General features: G+C 53.2%; 1 protein-coding gene across 5 annotated transcripts in view; it reads right to left on the reverse strand.

Annotated features, from left to right (window-relative positions):
- Osbpl5 (oxysterol binding protein-like 5) overlaps window positions 1-26,898 on the reverse strand; it is a 70,646-nt gene that overhangs the window by 24,159 nt on the left and 19,589 nt on the right. For 4 of the 5 annotated variants that reach the window (XM_063268111.1, NM_001015024.2, XM_006230828.5 and 1 more), the window contains 2 exons: window positions 2,551-2,707; window positions 59-141 (listed from right to left, as the gene is read on the reverse strand). In XM_063268111.1, coding sequence (XP_063124181.1) covers window positions 59-141; window positions 2,551-2,707 — 240 coding nt within the window. Of the gene's footprint in view, window positions 1-58; window positions 142-2,550; window positions 2,708-3,967; window positions 4,073-26,898 lie in introns of those variants that run through there. The other variant, XM_006230830.5, reaches the window with a different exon arrangement.

Raw genomic sequence — 26,898 nt, forward strand, 5'->3', positions numbered from 1 at the left:
CTGCCATCCCTTGACCTAGGCTCCCTGCCTCCCGGTCCTCCCTCAGCCAGACTCTTACCAGTGGCACCTTCGTGGCGGAGCCTGGTGTCAGGGGCTCTTCATCTCTGGGTTGTGATGGGCCGTTGGACTCCATGTCCCTTCCTGGAAGACAGTGGATAGGCAGGACTCCTTAGAGAGCAAGAGTGCCCTAAACCCTGCCTGGGAGGGGCAGGAAGCCAGTAAAGTGGTGTGGCCCTGAGAGGTGGAGTGAGCTTCAGTAAAGGGTCCCAGGGGCTCTGGTCAGCCCACACAACCGCAGAGAGGAAACAGGGGAGGAGCTAGAGGAAACGAGAGCAGTTGAGTGTGTGTGTGTGTGTGTGTGTGTGTGTGTGTGTGTGTGTGTGTGTGAGACACTTAGGCTCTTGGATCACCAAGGAAGCATGGCACCTAGGTTCAGAGGCACAAAATACAGAACTCTGGTAGTCCTGTATGTAGTCTTGCTCCAGATTAGCTGAAGAGGTGGGAGGGAGGCTTGGCACCCAGACCCCTGCCCAGCCTCTCTGTACTCTGCAGCTTGAAAGGAGAGAGATGATAGTGGGGTGTCCTGAAGCCAGCCAGGGGTGTGATTTGACCTCTCTCACTTGCTACCTGGGGGAGGAGGGCCCGTGGGTTAGAACAGAGGCCATGAATCTGTGGTGAGGTGAAACTCTCCCTGTTGGAGCCACAAACCAGGGATGGGTATGAGGGGAAGGAACAGCTAGGAGACTAGGGGCTCTTCAGACCACCTCCCAAGGGTGCTAGGAAGGGCTGGGCAGAGCTGAGCAATAGAGATATTCTTTCCGGAAAAGCCAAGGCAGTGACAAGAGAAAGTATTTCTACTTATAGGTCAGAGAGCAGCAGCCACTTGAGGTCACCTAACATCCCAGTTTGGTGACTGCCTCTCCCCCATGTGACTGAGCCCCAGGAACTCCTACTCTCTGCCCATACAGTCCCCTAACTCAGGCCTTGGGGCTGGGTGGGGGATGGGCAGTTGCCCACTCTCAGAGGCCACATGTGGGAAGGTGCACTCTGAGCAGGGAGGAGGAGTTATGATCCAAGCACCGAAGAGAGCAGAGGTTTCACGTCAGGGGAGGCAGGTCAGCAGTAGCTCTGCTCTTTGCTGCCACACATATCCTGTCCACACCCCTGCTCCTGAAACCTGTCATCTCTTCCATTCCTTGAAGAGGGCCTGGAGCCTCCCAGTTCCTATGCAGCCCAGTCTGTTGTTCCACAGCTCAAGTTTCCAGAAAGTGATCACCAGCTGAGGCTTGCCACTACCCGCTTACCTTCCCACCTCCCCTACTGAAACGGATTGGTCCTCTCCTCTCCTTCCTGTTCCTGCAGCCTAGGTGAATGAGGGCTATGAGCTACCAGGCATCAACCTTCCCTGTATCCCAGTGACTGTCTAGAGTGCTCTCCCCATTTGGCCTCAGTTTCCCTTTCGGGTGGCTAAGATTGTTGATGATTTCTAGATCTCCTTCCTTGTCATGGCTTTCTACTTGTCCTCAGGGAAGGCTGGTGTCTTCTCCTCACTCTGTATCCAGCAGTGGGAGGTAAAGGAGGAAGAGGGGAGAGGGGAGAGGGGAGAGGGGAGAGGGGAGAGGGGAGAGGGGAGAGGGGACAGGGGACAGGGGAGAGGGGAGGGGAGAGGGGAGAGGGGAGATAGAAGAGAAGAGAGGGGAGAGGGGAGAGGAGAGAGGGGACAGGGGAGAGGGGAGGGGAGAGGGGAGAGGGGAGATAGAAGAGAAGAGAGGGGAGAGGGGAGGGGAGAGAGGGGACAGGGGAGAGGGGAGGGGAGAGGGGAGAGGGGAGATAGAAGAGAAGAGAGGGGAGAGGGGAGAGGAGAGAGGGGACAGGGGAGAGGGGAGGGGAGAGGGGAGAGGAGAGAGGGGATGGGGGGGGGAGGCTGAAGTCCTCTGGAGCAGTATATAATTCTACCTCTCACTCCTTAGAGGCCTCTGAAAGGAAGGGCTAAATTCTCTAATGCCAGCTGCCACCCACAGGTTAGAGAGGGCTCTAACCTGGGTGGATGGGCACAGAGGCCATCAGTTTAGCAGCCATGAGAACTTTCTTTGTGGTGGGGCCCAGATTCCAGGAGCCAGAACTTTATCTGCAAGTGGCATGGAGGTAGCAAGGTCTGAAATGTTCTCTCCTGGGATTCAGAACCTCTTGGAAGGGGGACATAGGTGCTAATGTTGTCCTCATTTTATTAACTAGTAAACTGAGCCCCAGTACGTGGTCTGCAGGCACTCAGCCAGATCAGCAGGGCTAGGGTAGGTGCCTGTCTCCACAGCCAGTGTTTGAGGTAACTGCTCTTTACCATCCCTAAGCTAGAACCTCACCAGCAAACTTGGTCCTTCGGTGTGCTGTGAGCCTTCGGTGTGCTGTGAGCCTTTTACCCACAGTGACCAGCGACCATTCGTATGGGAGTCTTTCTCACTGGCCATGAAGGTACTGGATGGGGTGGGACACTGGCTGAGTTCTCAAACTGCAGAGTCAGGGGGACCCCAGCTCCCCATGGCTTGTACCAACCTGGGGTGATGGGACCAAGCTCATTTTCACAGCCCAGAAGCAGGTTCCGTGGGAGTTTCCGGGGGTCAGTCTTCTGCGGAGTAGAAGCTGGCGGACATAGCGAGAAACGGCGCCGGAGAAAGGCCTCCTCCTTCATGGTGTGGGTGCTGGGGGGCTTCTGAAAGGAAGGAGCAGGGGCATGTGGTCAGGCCTCATCTAAGACCAGGGGGAATGTTCTGGTGTGTCCACAGAGAGGTCAAGGAAGAGCAGACCAGGGCTGGAGAGATGGCTCAGCCATTAAAGGCTAGGCTCACAACCAAAATTATAAGGAAGAGCAGACCAGGTGGCCCCAAAGTGTGAGTAGGCAAACTAACAGGAGACTGGGGTGTCCCTGGGTCTGCTTATTTAGGACATATGAGGTCCCTGGCTCTGCCTGAGTGTCCCTGGTCTTGTGTGGTCCCAGGACTCAAAGTACTGAACACTGAGAAGGTACAGGTGTGCTCCCACAGGTTCACACTAGCCCATGACATCACCTCCCTGCTAGAAGCAGTCCTGGGACCAGGAGAGGCCACAGAGGAGGAACTACAGGCAGCCTCACTACACTCTTAGCCACTGGCAATGTCTTCAGCAGGTCACGGGTCCTCACAGCCTCACCCTAAACATGGCCTGCCAGCTGAGAACAGCTGGTCAGCCACTTCCCAAGCCTTTCCCTGTCGGCTGAGCAGAAGGCATCCGATGTCGGCTACTCTTATAAGTAAGAAAATCCAAGCTCTGCTCCGGAGTCTCCTGACAGGGGCTGCCAAGCAGAGACGTTTTGTCCTGCTTCATCTGTCTGCTTCCAAAGACAGGTTCTTCAACAGACCCTGACAGGCTCCCCACTTGCCCAGCTTTCTAGGGACATGGCCTGAGCCTCCTTTGTTGGCTAATAGCTTCCCCTTTTCCAATGGCCTGATCCCAAATACACATAGCCTTTCCTGCCAATCTTGGGGACCAGGTGGGATTCAGGAATGGGCAGGTACCTGGGGTGCCAATAGTTCCAGACGTTTCTGTCCACAGACCAAAGCCCATCTTTGTTCTCTGCACATTTCATTACTCAGCTAAGATCTTAGATAGGTAGTTCCAGGCCCAGGGCAACTAAGGCAAGCTGGGCCCTTGGGGACCTGCAGGAGGAAAGGGGTTCATGCCCGGCAGTGTGACAAGGAGTGCCGACATAACTGGTCTGTCCTTCTGGAAGCTTCACTTTCTTTAGGGATTGAATGACACAGGCTTGGGGAAAGGTTCACAGCCTAACTCCACCATTCTTCTTTGTGCCCCACCCAGCCCTTTAGAAATGCCTGCCGTCTGAAGGCCACTGTCACACACTAAGTGTGATGGAGGTGCACCTCACAGGCCAGCCAGGTCTCCTAGTCCCAAGCTCTGTCCACCCTGTGCTACTCACCCTTTCACCTACTGCGTTACAGCCACAGCCCTGGCAAACGCTGAGCCCAAGCCTGAAGGACCTCTGTGTGGCTCTGCTCTGCTCTCGTCTTGCATCCCCACCCCTACTGCACAGGCTGGGTTTTGTCACATTCCACTCAGAAGTGTCCTCCGGGTGACCACTCTTTGGCTGCAACTCTGCACATTCTCCGCATAGCACCGGAGGCTCCTAGAAACCCTCCCTGGCAATGCTTTACTCTTTGTTAAACTCCTGGGCAGGAGAGATGCTGTTTGAGCCTGAGCTCACTCCTCAGAGCCTATAATCCCAGGTCTGAGGACGCAGTGGACCCCTGGGGTGTGTTGGCCAGCCATCTAGTCAAATCTATAAGGCCCTAAGCTAAGGAGAGCCCCTGACTCAAGATTAAGGTGGATGGCTCCTGAGAACGGCACAAGGTTGACCTCTGGCTTCCCTATGCATGGAGACACATATGTATACACATACATGCATACCCTGTGCTCAACTGCACACTGGTTCTGTCTTGTCCACCACCCGATCCCACCACCCAGGGCAGCAACAAGTAAGGAAGCTCCCGGATGGGGACCTAGGACCATGGAGGGCTATAGATGACGCTGGCTGAAAGTACCAGAGTAAGGCTGGGTTCCCTGACTAGCATGCTCCCTACACTGGGCCCTGCTTATGGAAGAGCTGCAGAGAGGTAGTCAAGACAAAGCTTCCTTGGAATGACTGAAGAATAGGTTGAGAGGCAGGGACCGTCCTATAGACAGGTGGCCAGGTTGGGGGCTGTCATACACACTGGGCCAATGTCCTCCTCCCAATAGAAGATCAAGGTTGACAGGTCTTAGGATCTCAGCCCCCATGTATGCCCACCCACGAAAGCTTCAGGGAAAGAGAAGGGCTAGGAGAGGAGAGAAAGAGAATACATGGGAGGGAAGGAAGAAAGGATGCATGAGGAAACACTATGCTGGCTACAGCAACAGAGCTCTGGGGCTGCGGGGTAACTCGGGAGGGCTGTGCTGCCCACCTCTGGCCCGTTTGACCCACTGGGAGGTCTCCTGGACTTTGACTCTAGATACCAGGGGCTCCAGCCAGACTCTATGGCTCTTGAATTCTGCTTACCCAATACCATAAGAACCCAAAGTGTGCTTGCCCCCACCATCATCAGTGACTGAGGTCAGCAATGCTACCTTTTAGACCTTACAGTCACTCGGAGTCATCTGAGCCTAGTTAGTCCCTGCCCATAGCTGCTAAAGCCCCTCCTTGCTCTGCAAAAGATGCCATTTCTACATTCAGTTGTGCCATCCTCTTGCCTTCAAGACCCTGAAGTCCAAGTGCAAAGGGGGGCTCATGAGACCCAAGAGCAAGAAGCCCAAGGCAAACTATCTGCACAGGCCTGGGGTCATGGTCAGAGGGAGCCCCGTGTGACTCAAGAGGAAGGAGCCCAAGGCAGGCATACAACATACATGCAGTTGGATGAGGTCATGGGCAGAGAGGGCCCTGTGGGACCTAGGAAGAAGGAGCCCAAGGCAAGGATATAACGTACTCATATGTGCGCATGGAATTATGGGATGGAAGTCTAGAGTGGTATCCACTTCTGCCCACTTCCCTAACCTAGAGACTCTGATCCCCCAAAATGAGATTACACAGAAGGCCAGGCAAAAAGACAGAGGACAGAGCAGTGGCTAGGGAATGGGGTGTTAGGCATATATGGCCAGCATCTAGTTCTGGCCCAGGCCTGAGAAAAAGACAGCAAGCCAGGAACACAAGGAAAGCCCAACAGGTCAAGGGCAGGTCTTCTCCTTGCACAGTCTAAGCCAGTCACCCCCAGAGTTAAGGCCATAAACCTTCATTATGCAATAAAGTGTGGCTGGAAGGCCTATCTGGCAGACAGGCATGGAACCCGCTACCCAACACCTCTGCTTTGTGAGTGAAAGCTTTACCTCAGCTTGGGATAGACTCTGTGCCTACAATAGATGGCCTTCCTGTTCAGCGTCAGCCGGACCTTAGCCTACAAAGGCTGCAGGTGAAGCAGCCACCTATCTTCCTCCTGCTGGTGTTGGCAGAATGGCTTTGACGACCACACTCACATGGCCACCTGGCCTGGCCATCCAGCTACCTTTCTGTCTTTGCTCTGTCTATAGTCAGAGTTCACAGAAGACAGGGACATACACACGTCAGAAAGAACTTGGCTTCGGAATGGAGACATGGGACTCTTAGAACAATGTTCTGAATGGAGGATGGGCTGGGTGTGCCTGGAACCCTGAGGTTTGATGGGAGAAGTAGGGGGAACGGGGGTGAACTCCTGATCCACAGAGAATCAAAGCTCAGTGTCTAGTTAGAGACTGTGGATGCCATGAGGCCCAGGTAGGGCCTGTTTGCTGGCCACGCCCAGGCAAATGGGGTGAGTGTAGGCTTGCAGGCTCTGCATCTTGCTAGGGAAGGAAGAGAAAGGGGTGTGTGGTGGGTGTTACCATAGCCACCCTAGTTGGTTTATGTCTGTTCTTCTCTCTACCTAGGTAGCTGAAGTGTGCCTTTGCCTCCCCAGGATCCTCTATGGGTCTCTCTTCTTCCTTAGAGAATTAGCTCTTCCACAGAACACTTCCTCAGGCCACTGTTCTGGTTCCTGTGTTTTCCTACAGTTCATACAGGATCTGTGCTAGGCTGCATTGGGCTTGTCTGAGGGGCGCCTCCTGTGCTGGTTTGACTACATAACCCTTCTGTGCTCCACGAGCTGGGTTCGCTCATGGCCATGCAATACTGCAGAGAGCTAGCTCATGGATGGAAAGTGGGCTCAGGAGAAGCTGGAGTGGCTTTTATAAGGAAGGTTCCTGAAGTTCTCTAGCAGGTCGGCAGACCCATCCCCGAGGCTGTGGGGAAGTGATCCTTCTTGCTTCTCCCAGTGAGGCAGTGCTCCCCCCTCCTAACAGGGATAGACACACTGCTGAGACCCAGACATCCCATTCCAGACCCTCTCTGGATCCTTCCCTATCTGTACCCTGGACTCACAGGCCTGGAGCTTTTTGGGATCCTTGGTGTTATGACAGTGTCTGTAGCTTCCACTGTGCTGCCACAGCCACAACTAAAGTACATCCATGTGTCTGAGCCTGGGAGCAGCAGAGGCTTAGCCAGAAGACTTAGAGCTCCCAGTGGGTGGCCATCTGTCCTTGACCTCAGGCACCTCCTGGTCCCTTTTCTCAGGGCTCTCTCCTCCCCAGCTGAGTATCATAGGCCACCTGGGACTCAGGAAGGTGACAGGGCAAGAGCAAGGGGAGGAGTCAGTTCCAACTCCTACCTTGGCTCTGCCTTCCACATGGGGCCAGATAGGCTCCTCTGACTCAGTTTCCCATCTAGAACATAGAAACCTGATTGGTACCAGGGGTGGTGTTGCCTCCCAGAGCAGACAAGACAGAGCCAGCACTGTCTCTGCTCCGTTAAGCCCAGGCCCCTGTGGACAAAGATCTGGAAAGTGGGCAAAACCTCTGTGAGCTGGACACCTCTCACAGAGTGGAGACACTTTGACCCAGGCTATCTACTTAGTGAGCATACTCCTCCATCTGAGCCACTTAGTCCCCAAGGAGGATACCCCTCCCAGCTGGGTCACCCTACCAAGAACGAACTAGCTCACTGCCCTCCGGCTAGCTTCCAAATGGGAATCTGGCCCCGATGCACCACTCCCTCCATTGCTAACAGACGCCCACCTTTGTCCAAAACAATGGGATCTTTGTGGAGAAAGGTCAAGGCCACACAGAAGGAGGCAGAGATTTGAAATCTGGGCCCAGGCTTGTCTGAGCCTCAGAGAAGGAATTGATGAAGTCGTCCAGTCCCACACCCCTTTCCCATTCCACCTGCACGAAGATGGGACGGTTCTGACCTGAGTCCGTTCTGCCATCCTGCAGAGGACTGGGGACCATGAGAAGGACCACATACATTCATTCTGCAGCCATGTGTGGAGCGTCTTTCTCTGAGTGGGGCCATGAGGCACCTGCAGCAGCCAAGTGCACCATGGATGTCTCTGTGGTCTCAGGGTAGCTTCCTTAGTCATAGGCTATGAGGACCTGCTGGGGGCAGTCAGGCTAGGGTCCCTGGAGAGAAGTAAGGCTTTAGCTGCTGGGATTCTATCATTGGTAGAGGTCTTCCTCTCTGTGTATGCGCTGATGTTTTTGTCTGAACTCATTAACAGCTGTTGGGATGCAAACCCTTGGAACCAGTTCAGAAATGAAGGAATGTGGCCTGCAAGCCCAGCTTTACTGCAGATTCACTGGAGAGTTCTCCAGACTCTATAGAATGACTGAAAAGCCCTGTCCATACCATGTCCTACCCAGTCTCTTCTGGCCCCATCCAACTGAGAGGAATCTTTGATTTTGTATACAAACTGCGATCGGGACGATGCTCTCGGTGGTTATGTAAGCTGGCATGGGGCACTATGGAGGATTAGAGGAAGGACACGGGAGAGTCCAGCCAGGAAGAGGGGCCAACCAGGGGTCAAGAACTCTGCCCCACTTTCAGCCCAGACTTGCTGTGAGCCTCCACACATGGATGGGAGGAGGACCTGTTTCTGGGGTAGGCTCCACTGCAGTCAAGACCAGTCCTGTACTAACTGGGCATGCCCAAGAGGCGCTCACAGGGGTCCCGGTGTTGCATAGACACCCCGAGTTTAGCTCAGCATGCTTCCCCCAGTGGGATGGCTCTGAAGAAGGTCACTTCTACCCTGTGTGGGGGCTGATTGAGAGACAAGAGTCTGCCATTGGGTCACCCAGCAGAAAAGCTGAGTGCTACCTGCAGTTACCTGCTTACCTGGTCTAGCCCCTCACTTTTCTCATGTAGGTTATACTACCTGGATAGACCGCAAGAAGACTGGAGGAGACAAGATAGCCTTAGCCTCTCTTGCTTCCTTCCTAATAGCACCAGGGACCCAATGTCCACAGGACACCGACTGCCATTGTACGGGATGACTGCCTGTACATCCCCACTAGGGACTTCTGCCCCAGAGAGGCTCATGCTTCCTGGATATGGTGGGTCTCTCTGGACTCTGGACATGGCTTCTACCTCTCAATCAGAAAGAAGGATAGATACTAAAGACCCAGCAAGCCACAATCTCTAAGATGGTAGGTTGTCTGGCTGGCTGTGTGAATCTGGTGTCTGAGCCCCACCCCATGATCTAAGGCTCCCTGGCTGCCCCACATGGCCAGAAGCTACCCCACCAGTGGGAGGGATGTAACAAAGCCAGACTGTCCTGATGTCAGAGAGAATGGGGAGGGTCGGGTCTCTTCACCCCTCCGTGCATGGCTGCAGCTGGTCCTATGGCAGGTCCATAAATGTTACTGACCTTGTCATGTAGTCCCTGCTAGACGACCCTAGATCAAGTAAGTAACTACTGGAGACAGACACCCCACAGTTACATCTGCTTCAACTCTACCTGCTGAGTGACAAAGGACACAGAGGAAAACCTGGAAGTGTTGTGGGGGGATGACTAGCCCAATGTCAAACACTGAACAATACCTAGGTCAGATGCCCACTCAGGCCCTAGTGGGACTTGGGGGGCAGGACTGGTAGAGACCAAATACTAAGTTCTAGTCTGGTGCTAGGCCCAGCTCTGGATCAGGCCAGGAAGGCCTGTACCATATACTACAGGCTACACCAAGGTTACCTCCCACCTTCCCTTGACCCCTGTGCCAAGAGTCACCCTGCTTAAGAGGGCTGAGGGAAGACTTGTGTCGTTGTGTATCTGGGCTTCAGTGGAACTTAAAACTAATAACCAACCATCCAAAAAGCATTAGGGCAACTCCTGAGGACAAGGACATGCCCCTCTGGGGTTCGGTCACACAGCTCCCCTCTTTGTGTCCACCTGGCTTCAAGAACTTCATAACTACTTGTTGGCCTGGTCCTAGTTTGGGACAAACTGTTCCCTCCACCTCTCCAAGAGTTCCTCCTCTTTGGGAAAGAAGGTTCTAGATCTGGAAACCGAGGAGCTCCTCCCTCAGATGAAATGAGCAATGGCTTCCTCACTTGCTGTGCCCCCTGGTCCCATGACTTAACCCTGTGCGTGTGCTCCTGAGCCAGGCCGGAGTGTGACTCGTCACCTGAGAAGCCCCTCCCCACTTGGGCTTTCTTTCACTTGGGGGTGGCCAGAGTTCTGGCTTCCTCCATGCAAAGCTTTAGACCCCACATATCCTTCTGCCCTAGTTTGCGGGGTCAACCGCACAAGCCCCCCTCTGCTGTCCACACAGTGAGAGGCTTCCCAAAGGGGCCCGGTCATTCTTACCAGTGGACACAGGACCAGGGAGTCTCACCGAAGCTCAGGTTGGCAAGGGGAGAGGGTGACGCCGTGAGAAGTGAGCTGCCTACGAGGCAACCTGTCTCTGGGTGTCTAGGTTTGGCAGGTTCAGTCTCATCAACAGCTCTCTCGGGAGCCACCCCTGCGTTCCTGCCCCTGCTTGCTGAATATGGCAGATGCCAAGCAGGCAGCAGGCCCTTCCCCTTTTCTCTGCCTCTCCACAGCCTAGGGCCAGCAGGATCCTGGGTACTTGAAGCAATAAAGACCCTGGAGATTTATAGATGGCCCAGGAGTTAGAGTAGTCACGAGCAAACATGAGGACTAGAGTTCGGGCCCCCAGAAACCCATGTAAAAGCCAGGTGAACATGTGCCCACCTATAACCCCAGCCTCAGGAAGCAGAGGTAGGGGGATCACACGGCAAGCTGGAGCCTAGCCATACCTACGAACTCTGGGTTTGATTGAGACCCTCCCTCAAAAACCAGGTAGAAGAACAGTCAAGGGTGATTCCTGACATCAACCTCAGGCTTCCACATGTAAGTGCACACGTGTACACAGTCACATGTACCCACAACATAGGAAAGATCTTATATGCACATGTCTGTACAACACATAAAATGGGGGTGGGGACGAGAAGAAGAAAGGGGTCCACAGGCTCCTAGGACTCTCTTCTGACTTCTCTCACTTAACAGAGATGGTATCTAAGGCACGAGCCACCACTGAATCACACAGGATCATGTGGCTGGCCCATGTGGGGCAGGCCTTACTGACTCAGCCACGCCCTACAGTGACTGCCAGGGTCTGTGAGGAGCACCAGAACAGGATAGCCCAAGAGGTGCAGGACCGGGGGCCCACTGCTCTCCTTGTCCTGATCTGCCCCAGGACCCCTCCCCATTCACTGCCTAGTTTCCCCACCTACATCCCTCCCGAAGTCTTCACCCTAGGCTCTTAGCTCCTTTCCATTTTATAGATGGTGAAACTGGAAACAGGGAAACTGAAGCCAACTGATTCCTAGTTTGATTCAGAGATGGGAGCAACCTGCCCTGCTAGCCCTACCTCCTGCACTCACCCGAGGCCAGGGTCTCACAAGGCTGTGGCCTCAGTCCTCAGTTCTTCTTACTGTCCCAGTTACTAACTGGCAGCCTCGTGGGCTTGCGAGTGCAGGAGAGTGGCTACAGGAGGGTGACTCCCTCAGGGGCCCTTGTGGATAAGTAGCTGTGACAATTCGACACCATACTGTATTATGCTGTGGTTAGTACCTTAGCTGGCCCTTCCCTGTGATTTGTGGAGAAACTGGTTCTGTCAGTCAGGTGAAGCTACAGTGAGAGTTACAGGCAGTTCTGACAGGTGGGTGGGGCCCAGTACTACCGGGTGCCATTGCTCCACCACACCCTACCAAGGCAGGAACAGTGTTTGTGTGAGGGGTGACCAGCCTGTGGGCCTTGGTTCCGGTTTCTCTATTCATAGGCGCCTAAACCCATTCCCCAGCCCCAAAGGCCCACAGGACATAGCGGGGTACATGGCTTTTCAGGTAGAAGAGTGGACTGACCAGAGAACATGTCCACTCTGGACTATCTCCATGGAGGGCTCGGCATGCTATCTGGCAGGGGCTCCAGAGACCACTGTGTAGCAGCTCTTTCTCCATCTTTAGCCCAGTCTTGTCCTCTCCTCTTCTTCCTTGTCAGAACGCACCAGAAGTCTTACGGCAACCCCTTCCAAAGAACTCCACCCCTACTCCCATTACTAATATGGATCAGAGCAAAGATTGCTTCCTCCTCATCACAAGAACACACCTCTGGTCATCCCACCACCTGTCTCAGGGTACCTAGGAAACCACAAGGGACACCCAGTTCCCAGCCATGGCTGCTAGGCCAGGCCACTAGTACTGAGACACAGATGGGTCCAGAGACCTCCCTCTGGTTGTCCCAAGTCCCCACAGCCATCAGGGCTAAGAAACAGTTCCAAAGGAGAGGTGAGAAAGCTTGGCTTGTCCTTGACATTCCCAGGCCTAAATTTGGATCTGTACACTGACATGCTGGTCACACTCTGCGACGACAAGTTCTAAACCAGAAGCACAGCCACAGGCCCCGTGAGCAGCAGGCGACAGGTGACAAGAGAAAGGGACACGCAGCGGGGAGACGCAGAGGGGAGATGCGGCAAGCATGTGCAGGCTGTGTTGTGGAGACTGTGATGGGTTCCTGCTCACACCACCTGCTCAAGCTCCCAACCCCAGATGCAGATGAAGTCTGATACACTATTCCTTCCTTTCCCTTGCCTTTGGAGACCTCCTCCTCAGGAACTGAAGCCTTCCAGGCACACTGCAACCAGGACCCCAGCCTTCTACTGATGGAAATAAATAGTCTGGGGGGGGGGCTTCCTCAGTCTTGACATCAGCTTCCCCCAAGAGGAGATGCATTCTTTCCCCAGGATAGTTTTGACAAAGAAACACAGACAATGGCTTAAAGGTTTATTTGCTCATGAGTGTAGAGGCCCCAAGTCCAAAATCAATGTGCCAGCTGAATCACAATGACCCCAAGGACTCCAGGAGAGGGATCTGCCTTGCCCCTATACCTTCTGGGCACCCCAGGCACCTCCTGACTTGTGGCTGCATCTCCTGTATGACTCATTGGTTCTCCATGGCAGACTTCTTACAGAGACCCTCATTTACACATGGAAAGGCCCTATCCAAGTGAAAGCACCTTCCCAGGCACCAGGAACTATGGAAGAACAGGGTAAGAGGAGCTCATGGCCAGAGGGTACAGAAGGAGATACAGCCTGAGTTCCTACTGCCAAGGTCCACATTTTCTTTGCTTCCACTATTATGCCAACTTCACCTTACCTAGACCAGGCCTGGGCTTGCTCTGCTAAAGGCTTTTGAGGCCTAAATGTAGCAGAGTCAGGGTCTCGGGGCACCTATGCCCAAGGTCCGTCTTTGCATGTCTACCCTGAAATGATACTACCAACAGCTCCACTCCTCCAGCCTCCACAATCCAGCAGGCATAGGCTTTTCAGGGCTTGGGACCAGCCCAGAGAACAAGTAGCAAGCGGCCCCGGCAGCCCCAGCAGGCACGCAGCAGCAGGAGCAGCAGCAGCAACAACAGCCACAGCAGTTACAGCAGCAGCAGCTACAGCAGTTAGAGCAGCAGCAGCAGCAGCAGCAGCAGCATGGGACTAGTCCATTAAAGGTGCATGGCTAACCTAGGCTCATAGGCCTTCATTTGTTCCTAGGGTTACGAATAGCAGGCGCTGCCAGGATGCCCACTGTATAAACAAAGGGATAGAGCTGTGTCCTTTCTCTGGCTCTGGAGGCCCCACCCTAGAATAAAGGTATGCTCCAGGACAGATAGCCTCCTGTGCCTGGTCTAGCTGCCTTTGATCATCAAACAATCTGTCTCCCAACGACTATCAAGAGATGGCCAGAACCTCACTTTGGTGCCAGGCAACTGGGAGCCTACAGGGCAGCTGTGGTTATTACTGCTTAGCTCTGTACGGTAGCACAAGGTCCTTGTTTCCTGCTTCCTCTCTTTTACCCTCTCTCCCACTGTCATTACCCCCCACCCCCCCCCACACAAACATACACACACACACAAACCCCACATGCAAATGTACACACATACAAACACACACACACACAAACATACACAAACACACACCCCACATGCAAATGTACACACATACAAACACACACACACACACACACACACACACACACACACACACACACCCCACATGCAATCGGACACACAAGCCTATGTATGTGCATCAGGTCAGAGGTGTCCAGGCACCTGAGCCATAAGCTTCTGCTTCTTTCTCAGGGTGGTGGTCCCCTGCTAGAGGGCTCTGCTGCTGTGGCAGGGCAGGGGGCGCTGCATGGCTGTGAGAGGCAATTGAAGTAGCTTCCCCCACAGAAAGCCAGTGAAGACCTGGTCTCAGGAGTAGAGTCCTGGGTCCTCAGGGAGCAGACAGTGCAGTTTGAGTTTCCTTGTTTGGACAAGGGCTTTTCGAAGACTGCTTTTCTGTCCCCAAGTAAACATGCTGACGCAATGGCTGCTGTTCCCTTCCAGGTTGTCCTCTGGGGCAGAGGACTAGACTAAGTATTCCAGATCTCAAGAGGGGCCCAGGATGGACAAAGAGTGATCCAGGCACATGCAACATGCTGACGCAATGGCTGCTGTTCCCTTCCAGGTTGTCCTCTGGGGCAGAGGACTAGACTAAGTATTCCAGATCTCAAGAGGGGCCCAGGATGGACAAAGAGTGATCCAGGCACATGCAGCATTTGCTTAACACTTAACACACAAGAGTGGGCCAGAAGGGACGAGGGAGCTCAGGTCTCTAAGGCAAGATAGCGTGAGATACTGAGACCCTGTGCCTAGCAAGGTGAGGTACAAGATCCCTCAGGCTCCCTCCCCTCCTGGGGGCATCTCCCCATCAGTCACACCAGCCCTCCTTTCCAGCTCCTTACCCAGTGCCTGGGCAGCCTAGGTCTTGCTCCTTTGAGCCTTCATTCCCTCCCAGCCCCCAGTCTAAGGGCCAACAGGACTGATTGCAGCTACGAGCAGCTTCTGCAGCATTACCCACTCCTTTCTCTGCCGATTCCTTCAACTGGGTAAGCCCAATTGGCTCTTAGTTCATCTCCCCCAGAGTCTCGGGAGTTCCTGACCATTGTCTCTCGAAAACATACATCTAAGTCCTAATCAAGAGTATGGTGTCAGGCAGTAGTGGCACGTGCCTTTAATCCCAGCACTTGGGAGGCAAAGGCAGGTAGCTCTCTGAGTTCAAGGCCAGCCTGGTCTACAGAGTGAGTTCCGGGATAGCCAGAGCTACACAGAGAAATCCTTGTCTCGAAAAACCAAAAAAGTAAGCTAAAATAAGAGCATGGCGTCTTTGGGTTGGCAGGTCACCAGAAGGCCTGGGGTCCTATTAGAGATAGGACAGAAATACAGACACATTTGTCCTGTAGAGAGTGATGTAAAGATGTGGAAGAGTCTAGAGGGTTGTGGCCACAGGTTAGAGAGCCTGGGTCTCCAGAAGCTAAGGAAGTAGAAAGGCCACTCCCTGGCGGTCCACAGAAGCAGCCTGCTCTCATCTCCAGCCTAAGGAAAGACTACACAAGAAGGGATTCTGTTGTCTTGATGCCCAGCATCTAGTCCTCTGTAGTGGTGGCCCAGGATGGCAACATACCAGGTGGGGGACCATGACCAAAGGGAGTGGGTGGTCTCCACCCACGTATGTGGCGTTAGAAACCTCTGCTCTCAGCCACACAAAGGCCTTAGAAAGCCACTGCTGTGGGCTGGAGAGATGGCTCAGCGGTTAAGAGCACCCGACTGCTCTTCCAGAGGTCATGAGTTCAATTCCCAGCATCCACATGGTGGCTCACAACCATCTGTAAAGAGATCTGATGCCCTCTTCTGGTGTATCTGAAGACAGCTACAGTGTACTTATATATAATAAATAAATAAATCTTTGAAAGCCACTGCTGTGCAAGGTGACCTACTGCTGCATGTAAACCCAGCTGTATGGCCTGTCCCATCTCACGGGCCCCCAAAGAGCCCCCATCCTCTCCACACAAAGAACAGGGGGCTGGAGGTGAGTTCTCATCCTGACTCCCTACCCAGTACTAACCCGATGCTCCTGTTCCTCTTTAACCCACTGCTGCACGCCTGCCTGGCAGAATCCCGGAGGGAAAGCAAGCTCCTCAGAGAGCTTCTAGGGATGCTGCAGGTGCCATCCCATGCCCAAGAGTGGAACTGGTCTCAGGCAGTGTCGCACACTGAGATGGCTGAGCACCTAGCAGTTGGGATGCAGACTGTTTTCCCCCAGACCCCACGGGCAGGGCCCCTGGCCAGCTCCTAGGCCCTCTGCCTGCTCCTGGGGAAAGACTCACACTCAGAACTCCCAGAACCTTCCCCTGAAGCCCCTGCTTTGCTCCCTGACGGACTAGATGAACCCCTGTCACCTGTGTTTCCTGATGACACTGGCAGTTTGGGTGGTCTCACCCAGACCTGTCAGGGAAGAATGAGATGTTCTTGATGCTCTTTTGGTCTCTTGATGCTGTCCAGGAAAAAGGGTCTGGCTCTCAGACCTCCAAACTTGCTTTCCCCTCTATCTGTTAGAGACAGTGGTCCTGGCAAAGCCCATGGTGGTTGAGCTCTGGTCAGGAGACCGCACCAGCACTCAGAAGTGGTTGGGCCCAGCCTGGACTACACAGTAACAAACAAACTCCAACTCTCGAAAAATTACAAACTAAAAACAGACAGTAAAATATTCAGTGGCTACAACAGAGGCAGGCTTTCTGTTCCTGAATGTGATTTAGTTAGCCATGTGGCATAGCAGATACTACCAGGCATAAGGGCACTCACTTGTACTTGCGAAGCAGAGGCAGGAGGATCGTGAGTTCGAGGCTAGCCTGGGCTAGATAGTGAGACCTAAGTAATTGGGCCATTGAACAGGACTCAGTAGTAACCTGTGGTCTTCTCAGGTTAACACACAGTGCTCAGCCGCACTCCTCCAAGGCTCCTCATTTGGCCCAGCCATCTCAACACTGTGGCTCTTTATCCATACTGCTTGTCTCAGAACTCTTTCTGCCTTGGAGAGGCAGGGAAGCTCTCTTAGACCGGACCCCAGGAAATCTGTTATATACCAGGAAGGGTATCTGCTAAACAGGGGCCATAGTCCCTAGCCACAATGGCTCCTACTGGATTCTGATAATGAACGTGATGCTAAGTCTTGACCATAGGAAGGACAAGGTTTGGAAGTAGCCAAGGCTGCTTTGGGGTCTTGCTCCCCACTGAGAAATCCCAGGGCTTCCTGCTGACACCTGTTAGAACATGATTGGCTTGCTTGTGTTTCTTAATTTTTAAACGTTTTGTGTGTTGACTGTTGTGCCTGCATGTATGTGTACCACATGCATGCCTGGTGCATGTGGAGGTCAGAAAAGGGTGTCAGAATCCCTGGAACTGGAGTTAGAGTTGTGGAATGTTGTGAACCGCTAAGTGGGTGTTGTGAATGGAACCCAAATCTTCTGCAAGAGCAGTTAGCTCTCTTGATCACCAAACCATCTCTCCAACATCTGTCACCCCATTGATTGCCAGGGTTCAGCTGATTTGGCCAGCTAGACAGATGTTCCAGATATCCCCCCCCCCAATGGCTCTACGTGTGTCCCTCAGGAAGCTGCAGTGCTCAATCCAAGAGGACAACCTTTCCTGAATAGAGAAGGATGGATCGCAGGCTGCTAGAACCTTCAAACGAGCTCTCAAGTCTTGCACACATTTCTAACACTACCACTTCTCTGTTTCCCCAGGCAACAGTGGGATAGCCCCTCCCACAGGAAGTTTAAGGAGTTTGGAGTTTAGCGGCAGCACAGACTCAATCCTAGAACACTGTGCCATTTCCTTAGACCTCGGTTTATGGCACGAGTATCACTTTGTGTGCTGGTTCTAACCCCAGACTTGTATGCAGTGGTGACCTGAGGAAGCCCTTGTCACCTCTGAGCCTCATCTGTGAAGAGGGCATGAGCAGAGGGTTCGGGATGTGGTAGAGTCCTCTCCTGACATGCATGAAGCCCTGGGTCCCATCACTAGCACCTCATAATCCAAGTGAGGTGGAATCGGCCTGCAATTCCAGAACTCAGTTAGTGGCCATCTTTAGCTGTCTAGTAAGTTGGAGACCAATCTGGGCTACCTGGGACCCTCTCTCAAGAAAAAAAAAAGTAAAAAAAATTTTAAAAAATGGGCCAAATGGCCTACGAAATGACCCTAGTCACAGGAAATAGGTCATGTCTTTATTTCTTTTCTTTGTGAGGCAGGGTTTCATTATGTAGCTAGCCCTGGCTGGCTTTGAACTGGATATGTAGACCAAGCTGGCCTTAGACTCACCTGCCTGCCTTTGCCTCTTGAGTGCTGGGATCGAAGGCTTGCGCCACCACACCTGGAGGAAGAGGACTATGCCCCATGTGCACCTTAAGGTTTCGAGGGGCTGAGTCCATGGTGCCTTTATATCTGCTTCCGCTGATCACGGAACAGAGTTCAAAGCTTGGATCCCAGTAAGATTATCAGTGTGATCTGGGCAGAAGCCCCAGTGGCTTGCAGAGGCTCCTAAGATCCACTACGGCTGAGGACAAACAGCAGCACCCTCAGTGGGATGAGGCCAGGGACGATGAATGACCGCTGTCCGTGGGCACAGGCGCCTGCTGGAGATACACAGTCTGTTCCCCAAATAGGCGAGGTTTGCAAATAAATGGGAAAACAGACACAGGTTAAAAATAACGCATGGGGTGAGGGGGGTTATTTGTGTGCGGTCATTCATTACACTGAAGTTTACACCAACGGAAAAGCTCCGGCTGCTGGGTCACACAGGCGCAAGCTGGGAAAATTCCCCAGTGATCCACGTGTCCAGGCCACAAGGGATGGGCCGTTGTCCACCAAGGCTGCCTGGGAGGAGTCTTTCCCCTTACATTGCACTGGAGCTCTGGGCTGAGCTTCTGAGGGCACAGGCTCTGGCAGCAGGGAATCCTGGGGTGTCTCTCTCCTTCTTTATCTGCAGCATTCGCCGGAGTGACAGGGACTGAGGGAGCCTCAAAAACCCAAGGGTGCCTAGGGCACTCTACCAGGGTCTACAGAGAAGGCACAGAGGACCCAGGGAAGACCCCAGTCCTCTCATCGCCAGTGAAAGGCAGGAGGATGGGCCTTAGAGGCACATGATCTCCTCACAGAGTGGAGGCAGAAAGTACTCAGGAAAGGCAGAGCACTAATTGCCCTCTAGCTTGTGGATTCTGGCCTGGGAATCTATGGTTGACAGGAGGCAGGCAGCCCTAAGGTAGAAATGACCAGTGAGTGGCAGGACACGACTGAGGAGCCTTGCCTGCTCTGTACACAGGACAACCTGTCCAACAGACTTCCTGTTCACTCTTCCAGTGTGAGCCCCGAGTGGTCAGTGCTTGGGTCTCCATGCTCGTTTAAAGCTTGACCCATGGCCAGCCGAACCTGGGCTTTCTGGGCAGACAGAAAACAGCCACAGTTTGAACAGGTAAATGCTGACAAAACTGGCATGTGTTTATGGGTACAGAAGGCTGTGATCACATCAGACACACATGCAAGGCAATCTGGCACCTCAGGCAACAGTGGGCCCTGTGCTATCATCGGCTCCATGGAGAGCCTGCAGCCCATCAGCCAGACTCTACCTTTCTGGATTCTCAGGGCCTCGGGGAAGGTCAGGCTACGTTTTTGGGTTTTAATTGACAAGCTGTATTGGCCAATTGGAAATGCTGAAGGCCTGGTGAGCATCTGAGGTGGGGACAAGCCTCTTTTTCTACAAGCTGGGGATGGGGGGGACCACACTCCCTCTAATCCTCCCTTCTAATGGATAGGAAGAATCGGGGTCTTCTCCAACAGTAGATGAATGCGTGTGGTAGGTAGAGATCCCAGGCCAGGAGTGTCAGGGACGCACTCCAGCTGAGATGCAACCACATCCCAATTCAACAGTGATGGGCACCCCTTAACCACCCATCTCTTAGAAGATGCACCCAAGGATACCTGGGCACAGTATTCCAGCCCGAGAGAATGGAAGCAAACTAGCCATTTCCACACAAAGCAAGGGAAACAGGACGCTCTGTAACCACAGAGCAGAGGCCAGCTGCCCAGGCAGTGCAGCCCTATCTGCAGTCTCTGAGACACGAGCTGAAGGAAGGGGTGAGCAGAATGAAACCACGGCACTCTGGAGGCTGAGGCAGGAGGGTTGCAGTGAGTTCCAAGGCAGCCTGGGCTCCAGAGTGAGACCCTGTCTCCCAACAGCCAAGACCAACAAAACAACAACAGATTGAGAATGGACCACGCGTAACTGGAGCCAGAGAACGGTGTCTGCTCATGAAGGTCCATCATCCAACAGCAAAGGCACCAAAAGGATGCCTGGGAATGTCGACAAGGACACCCTGGAGCTACAGTAAGGTGCTGTAGCTGAAGAACTGTACCAGGACCTTTCTTTCTCCCTCGGCAGCATGACTGATCTCTCAGAACCAACCTGAAGCAAATACAGACAAACATGGATGCCTCGAGAAAGCTGGCACACTCTGACTCTCGAGGCTGGCATGGCTTCGACTAGTTTATGTGGTTTCTGTGTTTAAAGCTTTCACGGTGTTTAATTATTAATCGATGTTTTTATTAATGAAAGGAAGTGCTTCTCCCCATTCTGAGAACCCATGTCATCTCTAAATAAAGCTGTGTCCTGGTCCAGTCCTGCACTCACAGCAGACCTAGTTCATGCTCTCACCATCTCAGCATCCCCACAAGCCTGGCAACATGACAGCCCATTTCACAGATGAATAAGAGAAACTGAGGTCTGGACACTCAGGGTCACTCGGGGTGGGAGCTTCATGGCTAATGATCCAGAGTCTATATGCCTCAGTGCTCAGCAAGACACCTAAACGGCATAGACATGTCACCCAGCAACCATGGGACACTTACTGGCTAGAGAGAGGAGTGGGCTCCTCTAAGCTTGGACAGAAGGAAGTTGGGACCAGCAGCAGGGAGATCCTAGCCCACTGGGTAGGTGTGTCTAACTTTCGACATTAGGATAGGACATCGTCATCGACAAAGTTCACACTGGACAACAACACAATCGAATTACAAGAACAAAACAAACAGAAACAATAGCAGAAGCCAAGCTCATGCCCCAATCCAAACACAATGCTTTAATAAACTTTGAGCTTTTGTCTTGGGCTATATCCATTACACTCCTCATCCTACGAGGTGCACAGGCCACAGGTTTGACACATCTGAAAGAGGGATGAGGGGGCCGGGGACTATGAGATGGCTCACTTGGTAAAGAAAGGCACTTGCCAGCAGGCCTCATGACCTGAATTAAATTCCAGAATTTACATGGTAGAAGGAAAGAATCTTCTCTCACAAGCTATCCTCATGTCCTCAGACACTATAGCATGTTTCCCTCCCCTCCCCTCGAAAAGTTTGTTTTGTTTTGTTTTTTTTTTTTTAAAAGAAGGAAAGGGCCGGGTGTGGTGGTTAATCCTAGAAACCAAATGGCTGAGGCAAGCAGCACCCTAAGACTTCAGGACCAACCTGGTCTAAACAGGGAGTTCCAGGCCAGCCAGGACATGTAATAATGAGACCCTGTCTCAAAACAAACAAACAAACAAACAACCCCCCCCAAAAAAAACCCAAAACCATAAAAACAAAATAAAAGAAAGGAATGAACTATTAAGTTAGACTAGTGATGGGCCACCCTGAAGAAACAGGCTAGCCTCCACTGATGTGGGTGCCCAGAGATTGAGTGCTAAGCCCACCCCAAACCTCTTGAATCTACTACTCACCTGTTGGGAACACCGGGTCAATGTCCCAGACAGAGACAGGGACAAGCTTTTCATCCAGGGCTGGACATCTGAGAGGACAGAGGGATGCAGGCAGCAAGAAGTCTAGCTAAACCAGTGCCATGTACAGGGCAGGTCCACAGAGCTAGGCTGGTGCTCAGGCTGGTTAAATAGCCACATGGCCTCCAGCACTAGCTGCCTCGAGTCATACTGAAGGAATTGGGGTGAAGATGGCTGTGCCCCTGGCCACAAAGGACCACAACTTCAGTTGAGACTACAGGAAAAGTGGCCCAGGCTGCCCAGGTTAAGGTCTCTTGGGAAGGTGGGCACTGGCAATGGTGGACGCCGTCAGGGAGGGTTTGAATTGGGAGAGAGCCCGCTGGGATACAGGGAAGAAAGGACAGCAAGGATGTGCGTCTGACTACCTAGATTCATGGAAGCTGGACTAGTTGACAGACACTCTTAAGCAGCCCACCCAAGCTGTGCAACCAATACGTCCCCTAGGGTGTCCGTCATGGGAAGTCCTCTGTCCCCAAAGAGCCTCTACAATAGCTTACCTGCCTGGCCACCAGCAATGACTAACAGTGGCTACTGAGATGAAACCAGCACCCAACCCCTGCTCCAAGCAGCGTCACCCTTGGGTTAACATGCTGGGGTTGGATTTCTGGGTCAAAGCAACAGCCTCTTTACATCCCAAACTCCCTATCAATATGTAGCCGAAATGCCCTCCTCTTCCTAGCAGCCTCGCCTGCCCTTTGGGGACCTGCTTTCCAGGGACTTGTCATTCTGTTGCTATTCAGAGGCAGAATCTAGGCTTCTCAGCAGCTGGGGCCCACGCTTTCCTGCAGGTGCCAGGCCCAAAGTGGAAACCCAGCATAGCAGAGCGCCACAGTGGGTGAGGGCTCCCTTCAAAGCTGGCTGCTCTGTCCCTCTGCTCACAGAGGTCAAAGGATGCCACAGGGCATCAGGTAAAGGTTTGTTCATCGTGCTGGTACCTGCTTTTCACAGCTGCTTCTGTCCTGGTCCAGGGCTGCAGGACAGTGGGATGGGGCTATGGGAAGGTGGGCTTTGTCTCCAGTGGCAGGTACATTGGCCATGAGGAAGCCACAGAAGGCTGCGGAAGCCAGACTCGAGTTCTGAGTGACACTGAATATGCATCTGTCTGTGCCGGTGTGTGAGAGTCGGTGGGAGGAAGGAGTAGGGAGCAGCTTTCAAACTCTTTAGAATAAACAGAAACTTCTGTGCATAAAACATGATGTGGCACTAATGAGAGAGTGGCATAAGGAGCAGTGTGTGTGTGTGTGTGTGTGTGTGTGTGTGTGTGTGTGTGTGTGTGTGTGTGTGCGCGCGCGCGCTGCTCTGTGGAGAACCTCTGCTTGAAGAAGTTCTTGCCTGGACATCATGTGCTTACAGGAGTCCCTGGATCTGCTGGTTAGGGGTCAAGTCAGGTAAAGGAATCTTAAGAATAGAGAACTTGATGCTGGGTGAAGGTAACCTTGCCTTCCTATTAAATGAGAGCTGGGGCATCAGCAACCCGGATTTACCCAGGGAAGCCTGGGAAGGGCTGGAGAAACAGGGCTCAGGATCACGCATGTAGAACTATGGGACTCAGAACTGCCAGGCCCTTCCCACAGCCAACTCTTCCCAGGGGACAGGGCATGCTCCCAAGGCCAGAATGGCCTGGGAACTGCCACCATCCCTGCCTGTCATCTTGGAGACTGAACACCAGCCCTGGTACCCATGCCTGGGCTAATGAAAGGTCTGGAAGGGCTGACTGGTAGGCAAATGGGGGTCAGAGATAAGAGACATCGCAGTTCTCTAGCCCTTGGATCAAGGGGTCTCTCTGGACCTGTAGGTGATGGCAGGCATTCCCTAGACACTGGTGTCCAAACAAGCGCCTCCCACGGAATCACTGCCTTTCACAGGTTGGGTGTCCACCACCCACACAGACAGCTCAGGACAGCTGAGACTGAGGCTAAGGTCATAAGCAGAGAGGGAGCTGTAAAGGGACTTCCCTTGAGTCCAGAGATACACACAAGGACAGGCAACTTGAAGACAAAGGACCATCGTGGCAGAACACTTGGGGTACACTGTTTCTGTAAGGTTCCCACGGCCAGGCGTTTCCATTCGCTCGTCCCACCCAGGCCCCTGTGAGTCTCAGAGCCCAGGAATGGTACCGGGATCTGACTGACTTGGGTGGTTCTGGCATCTGGGATTGTGGCTGGTTGGAGGAGCCGGAGTGGTCCAGAGCTGAGCAGCCCCTCACTGTCCTGACTCACCCTTCCAGAACAAGGAACACAAATGTTACGCCAGTCCTTGCCCCACAGGCTGAACCCCTGAACGGAGGTGACTTTCTGATACAGCTGAGCACAAAGTTTGTCCTATACACCAGAAACCTAGTTTGCCTTCTCCCCATGCCCTGTGCCTAGTGATCAGCCCCAGGCTCCTCTACCTCTGTACTTGGGGGAGCAGCACTGGCTGTGATCTATGGACCAGAATCTGGGAGGTGGCTTCCTTCCTACCCTGAAAAAGAAGGCAGAAGTCAGGGTTCAGACAGGAGCCACCTTAGCCTGTGGGTGGAGACCACTTCCCAGACCTGATTCTCTCTTAAGGGACCTGAACTCTCCACACTGAACGCACCCAGGGAATGTGCGGGATCCCCACAGCATCACTGCCCGTGTGGCACTGCCTGTAGTCCTATTCATGTTCTCCCAGGTTGGCTGTGAGAACCTGCCCCTGGGCAGAAGGGAAAAGGTATAGGTCATCAAACCCTCTCTGCATTGTTCCTGCCAGGTCCTGGAGGCCTGGCTTCCTTCTATGCAGGCACTCTGTGTGCCCACTGAGCCCTGGAGAGATCGTTCTGTCACTTTCAGGTTTCCAAACTCCCCAGGCCTTTGACCAGGTAAGGTGACTCCACACCAGGCCAGCAGGCTGTGGGCAGGAGATCTCTTATGTCTCTACTTAAGTTATGAACCCCAATGAGTTAACTCTTCCTTCTGTCTAGCTTTGAGGGAGGGGCAAAGGCCACCTGCACACACCACATAAAGATACAGATGTCTTCTGCTCCAAGTCCGATCTGCAGGAATCATTCCGAATTCAGAGGTTGGAGGCTGAGAGGCAAGAGTCACATACAATACCATAGTAGGTCTCCGACCTCCTGATGCTGGGAAGGCACGGGAGGAAAAGGCAGGATGAGCAGCTGGCTTCAGACCTGCCACTTCTGGGGATTTCCCTTCTAACCTCACACAAGTACTGAAGGCTGACTGTGGGCCAGGCCCTGGGGAGTGAGCCTAGCACTCCCATTCAGACAACAGACAATGATGCGACCCTCTTGCATGTGACAGTATCCTCTCACGGGATGCCTCTGGCCCAACTGTTCTCTGAATATTTAGGCATCCAATTAAATAAATCAAGATAATTTCAGATATAGGTACAAACTGTTAAGAAGGAAACATGAGAGCAATTGAATTTAAAACAGACACTTTAGGACAGAGACAGAGGGTGTCTGGGGAGATGTGACACCTTTGGTGGAACCTGGATCAGATGGAGTTTGCCATGATCAGATCTGGGGGGAAGCTGGCCACAGAGATTTCAGCCAGTGCAAGGCCTTGGGGTAAGAAAACCAGGCATGCAGATGAGTGCCTGGGAGTGAGGAACGGGGCAAGGTGAAAGCTGGAGACAGGGAGCAGACACAGCTCCCTTGTGACCACGAGCTTACCCAGAGACCCATGGTGAAAAGAAGGGCTCTGTAAGGTCAGATTACTCTCTCTCTCTCTCTCTCTCTCTCTCTCTCTCTCTCTCTCTCTCTCACACACACACACACACACACACACACACACCCCTTGGCATCTCAGACTTGGAGTAAGTGCTCTGTCTCTAAGTCCAGGTGTATGAAGGCCGCACACTGTCTGCTGGCTGGTAGGTGTGATGGGAAGGGAGAGCCTGTGAGCTGGGAACAGTGAGGCCCCAGGCAGGAGCTGGGCAGGTGGGAGGCTGGGAAAGTCCTGTAAAGCTTGAGCGTAGAGCCTGAGTGGCTCTGAGCCTTGATAAAAGGCCTTTGTATATTCTAGGCTCTTCTACACTGGTCAATCTACACCGGTCAGCCAGGCTCCTGCCTTGAACCATAAAGGCTTCCTCTTATGTCTCAATGACCTGGACAATCTTGGTAAGGCTACATCGACTAGGGTGACCCTAGGCATGACTAGGTGGCTCACCCCCACCTTTCTCAATGGGTTTCAGGCCCCTCCCATCCCACAGGTCTGTCATTGCCCTCGTAAGAATCCCTCTGTGGGCCAGCCCTCCGCACGACTGCCTCGAATCATCCCTTCTTTATAAGGTATGAGGGTTCCCCAGCTACTTCAGTGGACAAAGAATTCTAATCTGGTGCCTCTGTTTTGCCCTAACAGCATCCCAGCCCCTGCCCTGATGCCATGATTGGTGCCAGTCCCCTCAGCTTAGACATCAGAACAAGGCAACCCAATACCTCTGTGCGCATGCTGCTGAGCCCAAGCTTGGAAACTCGATGCAAAGACCTTCCCAATGCGATGACAAACCTGAGGCCTTTGTCCTTGACCCCAACACAAAATTCCTTATCAATGCTTCTCTAAGGAGTGGTCAGTAAACCCTTAGGCATCTGGACAGGTTAGGAGTTCTTCATTTTTGAGCTGAAGGCTCAGTAAGTCACATGAGGATTCACAGGGGATGGTAGTTTCCCTGCATGACAGCCTTCTGCAGCGACAGGACATCCCAGGGCAGGCAGTATGGCTTTTAGTGGGCAGCCTGAGGAAAGACCAGCTTCACGGCCCTGCCCCACCCAACGCTGAAGAGGCTCACCTGCGCTGCATAGCCAGCCCTGCAAACAGCCTGCAGCGTCTCTAGGGAGACATCCAAACTCGGTAGTCCCCCATGCTTGAGGTCATTTGTTTCTCAGCGTTAGAATTCAAGCTCCCAGGCCTCACTGAGAGTCCTGCCTGTTTCCAAGGAGCAGCCCCACGGTCTGACCCACCCTCTTCTTGAATAATAGATAGGAATGAAGGTGGGACACACCCCTACTACCTTGAGCAAGCTCAGCACCAGTGTGCCAGGGGTGGCGTGTGTCTACTTGCATGTGGCTGAACCCCAGAGGGCTCAAGGCCCCAGTACAGCTCCTAGACACAACACTCCCCAGCACGCGCCACTTCTGTCCCACTCTCCCCACCCCCTCGTGCCAGCCGTATCTCTATTGTAGCTCAGAGAGCTTCTTGGAAGAAACCTGGGTGACAAGGGAGACTGACCCTGGACATCTTCAGCATGGCAGACACAATCAGGGTGTGGGGGAAGGGATGCCTTAGGCATCGGCAGAGAGC

This window comes from Rattus norvegicus, chromosome 1, assembly GCF_036323735.1.
Source record: "Rattus norvegicus strain BN/NHsdMcwi chromosome 1, GRCr8, whole genome shotgun sequence".
NCBI classification, from domain to species: domain Eukaryota; kingdom Metazoa; phylum Chordata; class Mammalia; order Rodentia; family Muridae; genus Rattus; species Rattus norvegicus.